Source organism: Vigna umbellata, chromosome 5 (assembly GCF_029865625.1).
Source record: "Vigna umbellata cultivar VRB3 chromosome 5, Vumbellata_1.0, whole genome shotgun sequence".
Classification (NCBI taxonomy): domain Eukaryota; kingdom Viridiplantae; phylum Streptophyta; class Magnoliopsida; order Fabales; family Fabaceae; genus Vigna; species Vigna umbellata.
Window position 1 is genome coordinate 25,438,673 of NC_142169.1, and position 13,736 is coordinate 25,452,408.

Below are 13,736 nucleotides of genomic sequence, written 5' to 3' on the forward strand. Positions count from 1 at the left end.
ATTAGCTTGTATATTGTAAAAGTCAGTGTCTTTAAATTGCGAATGAAACTTGGTTGATGAATGTTACTCTGCAGCTTCGTCTGCAAGTCTTGTTTTGCTCCGCAGATTCATCCGCAAGTCACACTCCCAACATCTTGTTGGTTAAAACCGTTTTCACCAGCTGATGCAGGATTATTCCTGTTAGCAATGGACTTGCCTTGGCCTCACTTGTTTCCTCCTTCTATAAACAGAGCCTTTGTGTTCATTCTAGAAAAGAATACTTCTCTCATTTTCTCTTCTTAATTTCTTCATTCTCTTCCTTCTTTCTTATATTATCATTAGTTTATTTTTGTACTGTTTTTTAGTTTTTATATCCTATTTTATTTTTTAAATTTCTATTGTATCTTGAGGACTTACACAACACACTACAGATAAATATTTAAGAATAATAATCTATAGTCTCAAAAAATCTTTGTTTGTGACTTTTATTATCTATTGTCAGTTTTTCTACAATAGAAATTCCATTTAAAAAAAGGAAAAACTTAAAGAAAAAAATGATTAAAACTTTAGGCAAGATTTTTATAACTAGTTATGTTATGTGTGGATTGCATGCATGATACATATGATTGAATTTTCATTTTATTGGTAGAAATTGAAATTGAAATGTAAAAGAAATTGAACTTTTTATCACATGCCTCCTCTTCTAACAAAATTTAAGTTGTTCAAAGCACCACTTAGGATTTTGATTGATTGTGGATTGAAGAAAAAAAAATTTATATTACTTTATATAACTTTTGTGCAAAATAATGTTTTGAAAGAAAACATGAAAAAACAACTTGTTTTGTGAAATTGATTGATATGTGATGTTGGAAGTCTCATATCGACTAGAGATAAAACCAAATTATAATATATAAGTTGGTTGCAAACCTCATCATACAAACCGATTTTGTGGGGTTGAGTTAGACTTCAAACCACTTTCTAATATGGTATCAAAGCTAAGGTTAGAGCCTATCCTACAATATTTCTTGTTTATTGGGCATTTCTATTCTACCTACTATCGGACCACCCAATTTTTACTACAACACTGAGAGATGTCTATACCGATTTTTTGGGTTTCAATTTATGCTTGTTATCATGCACATATTAATTTTATTGTTTAACAGATTTTGAAAATACGTGCTAGTTTTAGCAAAAATATTAACGTAAAATATAAAAAAAAATTCACACAGTAGAATGTAAAATATTTAAGGAATCTTATTAGAAATGATGATGTCAATACTTCAACCGACTTGTGTTTAAATCTTTATGAGAAGTGAAACCCTTTGATGTTTGATTGTGTTATTAAACTTTTATTAACATACGTGCAACTTGAAAATAATCTTATATTTGTCTAAGAAGTTATATAATTTATTTTACCTTTATAACTATTACCAAGTCTTTCTCAAAATCTTATTTGAATTCTCTAAATTACTCAAATATTATAGTAACATGTCATAACATAAATAATCTACTATTTAGTTTAACTATCATTATTTTTTCATTTAAAAATATAAAGTATCATTTTCATTTATAATAATTAAATCATTCAAATGAGATAAAAATGAAGTAAATCATGATGAATAAAATCTCCACTCATTTTCTTTATACTGTCTCACATGTAGAGTGAATATCTTGTTTCTCAATTAACAACATAATTACTGATAAATCCAAAAAATAATGAATTTTTTTTAAAGTAAAGTTGAATTATGTTTAGATTGAATTAAAATCAATTAATTATTCTAAAACTATTAATATTGAAAAATATTTGAAAGTTAAATTTGGGAACTGGGCTAAAACATTTTTTTTATATGTTAAAAATTTAAATACAATTTAAATCAATTAAATTAAATTTTTGCAAAAAAAATAATTAATCTAAACGTGTAAGTAGATTAGCTGTTTTGATACTCAAAATCAAATATTAAACTAAATACATGATAAACCCAATGTGAACTAAATTAATTGACATAAAAATTATAAGGTGTTAAGTGAATTGATATGCTAAATATATTTAATTTGAGTACAGAAATTTATTTATATACGACTTAATTTAAATTAAAAAGAAACATCACCACCTTTAACAGAAAATATCATGGAGTCCACACCCTAGTGAGAGAGTATATATATAAAAGAGCCAAAGCTATAAGCATGTGACTCGGAACGAAAATATCTAGTATATAAATGCAACTTATTTCCTTAGGCTTTAGCAGCTGTTTATCTTATTCTTCTCATCACATTCTTGCAAAACCTAAATTCTCCGCGGCTCAATATCCTTGTGCTCCTCTGCCTTCTCTTCTCTCACTAATCGTGTAAGTCTATTTGAACCGCTAATCTCAACAACTTACAGCCCTAATTTTTTCATGTTACTCTCTGTTTCATCTCTCTCTCTCACTATAGTTTCTAGGGCTTTTATATAATTATGCTCGATATCGTCCGTTAGGACGCCGATTTGAAGTTTGTTTTTAATTTTTGAGACTTTGGAATTTGTTCAATTGTTAAACATTGTCTTTTTATGTTCATCCCGTAGGGCAATTTTCTGTTTAGTTTTCGTGAATTTCAATTTCTGCCGAAAATGGCGATGACGGTTAATTAGTCAAACTGAGTGATGTTTTTTTTTGCAGAAAACATATCTCATGGCCGAGCATGGTTTTGATGGTCACGATGAAGGATATGTGCCCGAGGACCCTAATTTTCCTCATAATCACTCCGATGAACATGATGTAGGGACTGTTATTGATGGCTCTGGATTTCCTCATCTTCTGCCTGATGAACATGATGCAGTCGATTTGGTGGAGGATGCCGATTTTCCTCAAAATCATTTTGATGAACATGAACATGAACATGATGCTGGAGGTTTGCCTGGGGACACGGACTCTCCTCAGCAGGAGCATGTTGAGGAAGACCATGGTGCTGGAGAAATGACTGAGAATTTTGATTCTTCGCCGATAGAGGGATCCGAGGCTGATTTGAAAGGGATTGAAATAAAAAAGTGGCCGGGGTGGCCTGGAGAGAATGTCTTCAGGATGTTGGTTCCAGTGCAAAAGGTCGGCAGTATTATTGGCCGAAAGGGTGAGTTTATAAAGAAGATCACAGAAGAGACTAAAGCGCGAATTAAAATTCTTGATGGTCCGCCTGGAATCTCAGAAAGAGCAGTAAGTTTCAATTTCTAGTTATTTTATGCATTGAAGGATAACCTTGCACATGTATGAATGTCTGTTTGAAGAATATCATACTTGCTTACTTTGCTGATCACCTTGGTACATTGAAAACAATTAACTCTATTTTGACTGTCATCATGGTAACTTAGAACTATTGTGGCTATATTTACATTAGGAATTATGTAATACCTATTGATCTGTAGGGAAGACTTTTACATAGTCAAACAAACTTATTATGTAATTGATTTGAAAATTAATAACGTGTCATGATAAAACATGTAAGATATTTAACAATGGAGTAATTTTATTTTTAAAAATAGAGTTGCAAACGGAGTGAAACAAAAAGTATCCAAGTGAAGCAAAATACAATAAATAATAATCAAACTGGTTAGATATACGCAAGAAAAGGAGATGTCTTTTGTCTCGGTAACCAAATGGATATGTGCAGGTTGTCAAGCAAATATGAGTGATCAAAGTGGCTTCAAATCGAAGTGCCAAAGTTCAAGTTGCAGGGAACAACAATGAGCATGTACAAGTGTCTGTGTTAACAATCAGAAATAGTTTGTGCAGACTTTGATGGCAAGAGGCTTTCACTGTACCTGGTAACTTCAGAACTCAGGTCGATTGGTGTCTTGCCACACTCCGTGAAACTATTTCCTTGAAGAACTCCTAAACTCAATAAAAAGATAATACAGGAGAAACTATTAGATGAAGTCAGGACTCAGGAGATAATGTCATTGACATTTGTAAATATGAATTTTGTCTTGATTCATCCATCAATTAGTTGGGTGACAGCTGCCTAGAACTGGAATTGGTTGCTAATCCATTGAAACACAGATTCACAGTGTGAAAGTAGTTGAAAATGAAACTAAAACACAATGGTTTTTTGTTGCTATTACTACAACTTTGATGGACAAATATGTTTTTTTGAATATTGAGATGGATCAATCTAATTGTTTGCTTTAAAATATGAAACTGAATGTCTTTCATATTTTTGAGATCTCACAGTCTTGTATTTTGTGTTGCTGAATTTTCTTTGTTTGATGTTTTTGATAGGTAATGGTTTCTGCAAAAGAAGAGCCAGATCGGCCCATACCACCTGCTGTTGATGGTTTGTTAAGGGTTCATAAGCAAGTTATCAATGTTGATCGTGACCTTGCAGATAGCGCTTTGGCTGCTGGACGATCAGTTGTTACCAGGCTTCTAGTGGCAGATACTCAAGCAGGAAGCTTGATTGGGAAGCAGGGATCAACCATAAAATCCATTCAAGATGGTTCTGGTTGCACCATACGAGTTCTTGGTTCAGGTTTGCTCATAGTTGTTGTATCTTATTTTAGGGTATTCTTGCTTGTGTTGGCAACCAATTATTAATAAATATTGCTTTTTTAATTACTTTTCGCCCTATGTCTGTCTTTCATTTGGGTCTCTTTAGACACATTATACCAAGTTTACATTCAATATTTGTTATTGCATATGCTGTCCCTAGATCTACCCATTACACTTGCACTAGTTTTTGTATCAGCTGTTCTTATTTGTTTGAAGATTCCGTTCCAGTCAAATGCTGCAATTTTTATTAGTTTTTTCTTGATGAGTAATTACACAAGAAAAATGATTTAGCCTGTTTTGAATTAAAAGTACTGGACTGTTCTTTTAAATCTCTTATTATTGTGTGCCTGAATATTGGGAATTTCTATTAAGGACTAATATATTTTTTATGCTTAAACAGAACACCTGCCAGTATTTGCTCTGCGAGATGATAGTATTGTTGAAATACAAGGGGATTCTACTGGTGTTCACAAGGCAATTGAACTTATTGCAGTACATTTACGCAAGTTCTTGGTTGACCGCAGCATAGTTGGAGTTTTCGAGACACAGGCAAGTCTCCCTGTTTTTAAATTATTTCTTCAAAGTTAAAGATATGAATTCAGAAGTGGCTTTAAGGTTTCTTTCCTGCCTCTTGTCTTTATTTCATCAATGTCGAGTGTTTCAGCTAAGGTATATTGTTCTTTATTGTATAAGTTTCTTTGGATACCATTCTCTGGGTAAATTTTTCCCTTCTTCCAAACTTCAGATGCAAATATCAGATGTCAGAGCTAACCAGAATGGACCACCACATCAAAATTGGGGTCCTCCTCCGCAAGGGTTTCCTGCTCCTGCTGGTGGTGGTGGTGGAGGACCTGCTTTTGCACCCAATCAACAGTATATGCCACCGACACATCACTATGATAGTTATTACCCACCCACTGAGTTGCCTCCCATGGATAAGCACCTTCATCAAGGTCCACCACCTGTCTATGCAAGGGATGCTTCTGTTGGAATTCATTCATCAAGTGCGCAACCACAACAATCTCTTGTAACTAAGGTGTTGTCTTTTGCCAAACTTGAGGATTCTTGTTGAGAATATCACTCCCTTTTGAAGCTCTTTTGTTTTTATCACAAATGATGTAATTTTCTGTATACTGTGCAGGTCACGCAGCACATGCAAATTCCTCTTTCATATGCAGATGCTGTTATTGGAGCATCCGGCACTAATATCAGCTATATTCGTCGTGCTAGTGGAGCAAGTATTACAATTCAGGAAACAAGGGGTGTTCCAGGGGAGATGACTGTCGAGATGAGTGGGACTTCTTCTCAAATACAGGCAGCCCAACAGCTGGTTCAGGTATGCTTCACATCTTGTATTCTGCTTGTTACCTATATTGGCGAAATGTTCAAACTCTATGTGGCACTCCTCGAAATGTGGGCGCTGGTGCACCAGATGGCATGGGCTGTTGTTGATTCGAATTTGAGTTATTAAATGATTTTAATATTGTCAAACATTACACCCTTGAACTGGTAGCCCCACTTCGCTGTTGCCATTTTGTCCACGATTGGCAATTTATTGGCCGTACTATCCGCTTCAATCCGAAGTCCACAGGTGAAACTCCTTTTTAGTTGTGATGCTTTTTGAATCTAAAACAATAGATTGACAATTTTTGGGCAAGAAAGAGATGATTACTGGGGGCATTTGTATACTGAATCCACGTTCATAAAAGTCACGACTCCTGTCTTTATCGGACAATTCTTGCTGTAAAACTTATTATTTAATTCAAATGGTGAAATCATTAGTTTGACCAATCCCTTGTATAATATATAATATCTGTGATTATCGTTCATTTTTATGGCTTTAATACATTTTCCCCGCATTTTAATAATATTATACATTGAACATACAACTAATTAGAACATATTCTAGGAAGTTACAGAATATTACTATTAAAAGTAACAGTTACTGGAATGGTGTTTATTTTTGTTGGTTTAGTTTATCTGCAATGGTCACATTCTATCTTCTGATGCAGAATTTCATGGCTGAAGCTGCAAATGCGTCACAGGATCCTCTGGGTGGATCAGTTAGCCAAGGTTACAGTGCCTATCCAACTAATGCTCCGGTTTACGCATCTCCCCCGTCTAGCACTGGTGCTCATACAGGCCACGTGCCTTCTGCAGATTATGGACCCGTATATGGCACCAATTATGGGTATTGATATGGTTTCTTTTATTTTGCTTGAGGAGCTATTTGTAAACTGTAAACTTTAAGTCCAGTTACATTTACTATGGGGTACAATTTGTAGGTTATGCTGTACTAGATTTTTTTCTCATTTTTTCTGGGTAGAGATGGTTATTATACTGTTAGTCCTCTTGTTTTTCTTGGGCATTTCACATTGATTATTATTATTATAAATGATTTGATATTTCTAGCGTATGCTCACCAAGTTTATGGAGTATATGCAGGCCATCTTACTAGATTTTTGCTTTAATAGGTTTTTCTTTCTTCAATATTTGTAGTCTATTCAATGAGACTTTTTAATTGTCTTTAATTCAGTTTTTATTATATTTATGCAGATTCAATGTTTTTCTAGTGTATTTTTTCTGGATATTTTTTGTTTCTTCTGCCTTCACCTTTCATCTTTTAGTTTTTTTTGGTCTCCATTTTGTAATCACTCCGATCCGATGGTCACCAATCACAAGTCGATCCATAATTAAATTCGATTTTCTTTAAATTGGAACACAGTCCTGTTTTTCTCATCACATTCTTCACGTGCAATTCAAAATAAGACAACAAATAAGTAGAAAACCAATGAAGATGCGAAGGAACAGAAACAGGACTTGGAAGATGAGATTCTTCCCGATTTTGTTGGTGGGATGGTCAGTGTCCTTGAAGAGATTGCTTGCCTCCATGAGGGGGATGACCAGTGTCATTGAAAACTATCTAAATAGCGGTGGATGTGACATGAACGGGTAGAACTCTACCTGAAGAAGCAAATGCATGACCATACCGCATGCTGTGGCCAGCTCGTTATATCTTCATTGGAGGTTAAGTCTTGTGCAAGCTACGAGGAAAATGGCAAAAGGGTTAAGGAATCATAATGAAGATGGAGAAAGAAGAGAAAGCAAACAAAGTAAGTTAAAAGATAACAAATTTAGTTAAGAAATCATATTGAATCTTTTTAAATAAAATAAAATTTGGATTGAGGAAAAAGGAAATTAAAGAATAACTAGATTTTACCTACGAATTTTTATAATAAGTAATAATGAATTCTCTTGTAATAATTGTTTTCTATGCTACCTTTGACCTTTTGTGGTGTATATTACCTTTTCCCCTAAGCAGGTATTAAGAATATGATCTCTAATGTAAAACTAAGTTAGTTGGTTATTGAAGGTAACTTGAACATTTAATTGGTTTTAGACACCAAAATGAAAAAAGAAAAAAATTCCTTTTCTTGTGCTTATGGGTGATCCAATTCCATGCATTTACTTGAGCAAGGGTAAAACCCTCCTATGCATCCCTTAAAAAATATTATCCTTATGGGTGATCTATTCTGTTTTCTATTTTTTTTGTGATAGTCATTTTATCATTTATATAGGGCAAATTTTCACTTTTTATGAATTTCAAAACATATTTAAATAAACATTAACTTCACGTTGTCTTTCAACAAATCTCAATTAATATACGTTACATTAATAACAAACATTAATTAATGTATTCTACATGAATATCAGAAGTCAAATTGTAGGTTTTTTTTATCAATATTTTTCTTCACAAAAACCATGAAAAATCAATATGTATTAGAAAAATATATCACAATTTTTTTTAAAATTATAGAAATAGTATCAGTATCTAAAATAAAAGTGTAAAAGTATAAAAAAATAGGTGAAAAATACTAATAAAATAAAAACATATCTTAAACTTTGAAATTTTGAAAATTCCAAAACAGTCCATAAAAGAAATTCCTTCCATGATGGTCGCGTTTCCAACCACTTTAATTTTTTGAGCGTCTTCATTCAAAGTTTATATAAAAAGTTATAACAGTTCAAGTTTACAAAACTCAAGATTAAATTAAAATCGTTAAAACGCAACGTGTAGGGCACATGACCAGTGAATGAAAACATCAGATGTGAAATATAATTAAAAAAAATAAAAGTTTCAACCTAAATGAGACTATAATATTTTGAAGTAAAATGGATTAAAGAACTTGTTCATACTATTTTAACATTATTGTTACATTTTAATTGGAAGTTTCATACAAATATAAAGAGAAAGATGAAACACTTATTTTAAAAGAAAAATTATGGTAACTACTCACAATAAATGTCAATTAACCATTTAACACTCGCCTTAAAATCATCAAAGGGGCTTGAGGTGATAATGTTTTTATGCTTTCATGTATTCTAACTTAATTAAGCTGGAGCAGTAGTTTCCATGATTTGCAAGATGTATTCAAAGTCCTGTCTACACATACAACTAAATAACAACTTTAATTAAGTGGCATATTATTTATGATTTATTTATAATATAGACATAATTGTTATCTAAAGTACTACTTCTCTTTGTGGTTTTGTCATATATCAGTAATAATTACTTATTAGCAGTCAACAAAGATTAAACGAAACCAGATGCGTCATAAGCAGTTATCCATCACGCTTTCAAGCTTAAAAGCTACACGTGGAGATATGAGCGATTCCTGGCCACAAGTTGTGAAAAGAAAATTGGGATAATTTGGCTATATTTTATCTTAGAAGTAATGTAATTGAAAACTAGCATGATGTTTGAAGTGTTTAGGAAGAAGCAACGGAAGAAGGATTTTTAAAATGTTTTATAGATTTATCCATCTTTCATTGTCTTCCTAGGATTGACGAGGTTATGAAAACTAGTTCTTCATCTTTTTCTAAGAAGCAGATGAAGAGCGGTCCTGAGTCAAATAAGAATGGCAATTTCTTCTCATGAATCAACATCCACATCCTCTGCATTTCTCACTCCAATTCAACTATAAAATACTCTATTTTTATCGAGCTCTTTTCCACCTACCCTAAATCCATCAAAATCAAATTTTCCACTGCTCTTTCCTTCTTCACTCGTCTTTCTCCAAACCATTATTCATATTCATATTATGAAGAAAAACAAATAAGTAAAACTCAAAGCTCAAACTCAAATCCCAAACATAGAACTAATAAAACGAGTAACGTGGTCTAAATGGAAAAAGTTCGGTATTAATTTGAGGTTTCCCTCTCAATGATCTTCACAGGAAAACCACCTTCCATCTGGGAGGACAGGAAGGAAATGAAGTTGGGCTCCACCCCTTCAGCCACCGTGGGAACAACCGCGAACCGCCGAAGAATCCCAGCCACCACACTCTGCATCTGCATAAAAGCCATATCCTTCCCCAAACACATTCTGGGACCAGCTTGAAACACAGGATATGTGAAAGAATCTTTTGGCACAAACTTCCAGTTTCCGGATTCAACCTTCTGCAACCACCTCTCTGGCTTAAACTCTGCCCAATCCTCACCCCAAATACTCTCCAACCTCCCCATGGCGTACACGTGATAAGTCACCAGCGTCCCCTTCTTCACCACCGTCCCATCCGGCAAGACGTCGTCCTCCACTGCTTCCTTGGTGTCCATGGGCACTGGCGGGTACAGCCTCATGCTCTCGCATAACGCTGCATGCGTGTAAACCATGTGCTTCACTTCATCGTAGACCGGAGCCTCCGATTTCTCCATTATCTCCTTCACAATCTCCTTCTCCACTCGAGGGTACTTCGATAGCAGCCAGAAAAACCAGGTCAGCGCTGCTGACGTGGTATCCTTCCCCGCCAATATGAAGCTTATGACTATGTCCGTCACAAAGTCTTCATCAGAGTGCCCCGAACTCAAGAACCGCGAAAGCATGTCTACAGATTCAAGGGATTCCTTCTCCTTCAACTCCCTCTTCTTCTCTCTCACTATATTCTTCGCGAACTCGTGCACTTCCTTCACAGCCATTCGCAACCGCTTTTCGGAACCTATGTTCAGTGCCCTCTTCACTTTCCACACTAACGGAGACAGTTCGCGGAACCGTTTGCTGCTTATCTCCGTCGCTTCTTCGTACGCCACCGCGAACTTGCTCCGTTCAGCTGACGACGTCAGGTACTCCGCGTCGAAGCCAAAGGCGATTTTGCAGATGTTATCGAAGGCGAAGCGTTGGAGGATGTCTTGGAAATCGAGGGTCTGGTCTTGCTGTGCCGCTGAAGCCATGATGGGGATGAGGCGGTCGGAGAGTTCGGCATCCACAACGTGTTCAACGAACTTGCGGAGAGACTTTGTGTTGAATTCGTGGCTGGCGACTTGCCTTTGGAACTTCCACGTGTTTCCGTCGGCGTTGAAGATTCCGGTGCCGAGGAAATCGGAGAGGGCGCTGATGAAGGAATAGCCCTTTTGGTAGTTGGAGAAGCGGGTCTTGAGAATGTACTCCACGGTGGCGGGGTTTCCAGTGAAAACTTGGAGGCGGCCCAGTGGGCGACGGAAGGTGAATGTGTTGGCGGGTGAGATTTGGACTACATCGGATAGCCACTGAATACGGCGGTTGCCGATGCGTTTGAGGGCAAGGTAGGAGCCAATGAGTGGGTATGATTTTGGGATAGTAACGGTTTGTTTGGTTGGAGCAGGGTCTTTGTTGTTGAAAAGTGAGGAGTAGAAGAAGAAGACGAGGGGAAGGATGAGGGAGAGGACGAGGAAGAGAGGAGCTATCAGCTGCATATTCTGAAGAATCTCAATCATTTTCGTATGATTGCTACTGCGAAATTTGAATTTGGTATGAACTTTTTAGAGTGTGAATGAGATAGATCTTGAGTTGTAATTTGTTGGATAGGTTGGTGTTGAAGTAAGACCTGTGTATATATAGTGAATGATGTGTTGGACAACGAAAGAGGAAGGTGTGGAGAAAATGTAATGAACATGTCCTCATGGGTGATGTCTGCATTTTGCCTGCTTTCGGACAGAAAAATGTCTCTTTAACGTAGTGATGAAAAAATTATTACAACAAATTGTTAAAATATAATGGTCTTTCGGATATTTTCATTGCACCAACTGCTTCGCTTGAAAACTTCTGGTTTCAGTATCCAATCATGTTTTCTACTAAATTATCTTGAATCCTTGAAAAAATATCTGTGTACATTATTATGTTTATTCTTTAATCGATATTTAGAATATTTTAGCATGGGTTTCTTTTTTTGTTTTTTCAACTTATTATTTTGCTATATAATTTTGACCTATATTGTTTGTAGAATTAATATTTGTAGAATTAATAAAAGGAATAAAATATGTTGTTTCTTTAATTACCTTCTGCACAGTGTGAAACGTATTTTAATTTAATAAATATTAGTATAGTATAATTAAGAAAAATAATATCATAAACTTAAACAAAAGAATTAATTTATGAAGTAACTAATTTAAAAGAAATTATTATACGCTCAAAAATAATCGATAATATATTAGAATATTGAAAGTTATTTAAGCTTACCTATTCTAAACTACTTTTCACATTTGAATTTGAAGAATGAGATGTCATTTTATTAGACTTTTCTTATCTTTCTGTTTTAGCGTTTTCGGGTTTGACCATAGACATTAGGCGTAAGCAAAATCGTCAGGTTTTACGTTTCTTCTTAATGTGATATATGTCAGTCTTTAAAGTTTGAGAAGAATGGCTCCACCAAAAACCACACATTTCTTTGCGTAAGCAAACTCGTCACCTTTTATGTTTCCTTGTAACGTACGATATCTCTCAGATACTCGATTCCTTCTGGAATTTTGATGTTGCAGTGCAGATTATATACGTGTGTATATAATTATTGACTGCTTCTCCATCCATCTCTCCACTTTTTTTATCTCCAAAATTACAAATTTGCTTTTTTAATTAAAAAATAAATTAAAAAATTTCACCGGTGGATTAACATTTAATGTAAATCGGAATTGATAAATATTCACTAACTAAAATAAACGAAGTATATATATTATTGCATCTTTTCTGTTTTTCATTCACTTCACTCACTCACTGCTTCTTTGTTTTCTCATTGGTGCATTTTTGTGATTCTGCTCGTGCTGGTCCCTAGCTGTGGGTTGGTGGTTCATGGTGGTCTACATTGTGGAAGTGAAAGCAACTTGTTGCAAGGTCCAAGTTGTGGCGTCTGAGGTAAGTGAATTCCTTTCATTCAGCATGGGACTAATTCCCATATCTAGTTATGCGATTAATTGATTGCAAAATCCATTTTATCAATAATTTTTTTTAAAATTTATTTATTTCATTCTCGTTTTTATTTATTATTTAATTTTTAATATGTATTGTTACTATTAATATTATTATTAGTATTTCGTGAGGAATATTGAGTGATAACTATATTTATTGTATAAGTTATGATTAATATTATAAGATGAATCGTATCCATTTCACTTAATGGATTCTCAAATAAATCCGAGTTTTGTGTTTGAATTTTTTTCTTTCACAAATGAAGTTGCTCAGGATGATTATACATATAAATTTATGTTTAATCATTTCAGATGTCTCTCTTTGTATAAATCGCCTCAAATACTTATATTTTAATTGATTTTGATCTCAATTAGGTTCCGAAATCAGTTTGACCGAACAATTTTTAGTTACATGGCAGATTGGTCGTCTTAAATGGAATTTTTTATTTACAATTTTAAAATTTAATCAAAGCACAACATTTTATTTAGGGAAAAGTTATTAAAATTTAGGGATTTGTTGGGTGCGTGCGAAATTAGGCAAATTTGGGGAAAATCAAGAAAGAAACACCCATGATCGATCATATGCAGCTCCACAAACAAGAACGCAAGAACAGGAATCAAAACTCAAATTCTCGCCATCAATCTGCAAGGTAGAAGAACCTCAACCCAATCGAAGTCAGAACCAACCAAGAATTTCCAAATCAAAGCGAAACAAAACCCCATCTCCCAAATCACAAGAATTAGTCGAAACAGCAACCCCTAAGAACCCAATCGCAACCAGAAGAGGAGGAGGAGAAGGGAAGCTTGCGCCGTGAATCAGAACGGAGAGAAGGAACCTCCGCCGCGCCTGCAATGCCATCATGATACTGTTTGCACCCAACCCGCGTCCACCTTCGCGGGTTGCTTGGAGGACTGCTACGAGAACCTCCACGAGACCGGAGAGAGTCACCGCTGCGGCACACACCGCCACGAAGGGAACGCCACGCCTGAGTCGCCAAACTCGAGCCCCTCCTCTCTGCGACA

At 35.0% G+C, this 13,736-nt stretch overlaps 1 protein-coding gene and 1 pseudogene across 1 annotated transcript; one reads left to right on the forward strand and one right to left on the reverse strand.

Annotated features, from left to right (window-relative positions):
• Positions 1–2,165: 2,165 nt before the first annotated feature.
• Positions 2,166–6,915, forward strand: LOC148197994 (flowering locus K homology domain-like). Its single transcript, XM_088116425.1, has 7 exons — positions 2,166–2,324; positions 2,637–3,167; positions 4,230–4,479; positions 4,900–5,048; positions 5,245–5,535; positions 5,641–5,835; positions 6,512–6,915. The coding sequence occupies exons 2-7, from the start codon at positions 2,649–2,651 to the stop codon at positions 6,695–6,697; spliced, it is 1,590 nt and encodes a 529-aa protein (XP_087972551.1). The 5' UTR covers positions 2,166–2,324; positions 2,637–2,648; the 3' UTR covers positions 6,698–6,915.
• Positions 6,916–9,186: 2,271 nt separating this feature from the next.
• LOC124830152 (cytochrome P450 94A1 pseudogene) lies at positions 9,187–11,389 on the reverse strand (annotated as a pseudogene).
• Positions 11,390–13,736: the final 2,347 nt, after the last annotated feature.

What these genes read in the sequence shown, in the direction of transcription:
- LOC148197994 (XM_088116425.1), top strand. Translation starts at nt 2,649, where the DNA reads ATGGCCGAGCATGGTTTTGATGGTCACGATGAAGGATATGTGCCCGAG. An exon ending in CTGGAATCTCAGAAAGAGCA is followed by an intron (nt 3,168 to 4,229) that starts GTAAGTTTCAAT and finishes TGTTTTTGATAG; the next exon opens with GTAATGGTTTCTGCAAAAGA. An exon ending in TTGGAGTTTTCGAGACACAG is followed by an intron (nt 5,049 to 5,244) that starts GCAAGTCTCCCT and finishes TCCAAACTTCAG; the next exon opens with ATGCAAATATCAGATGTCAG.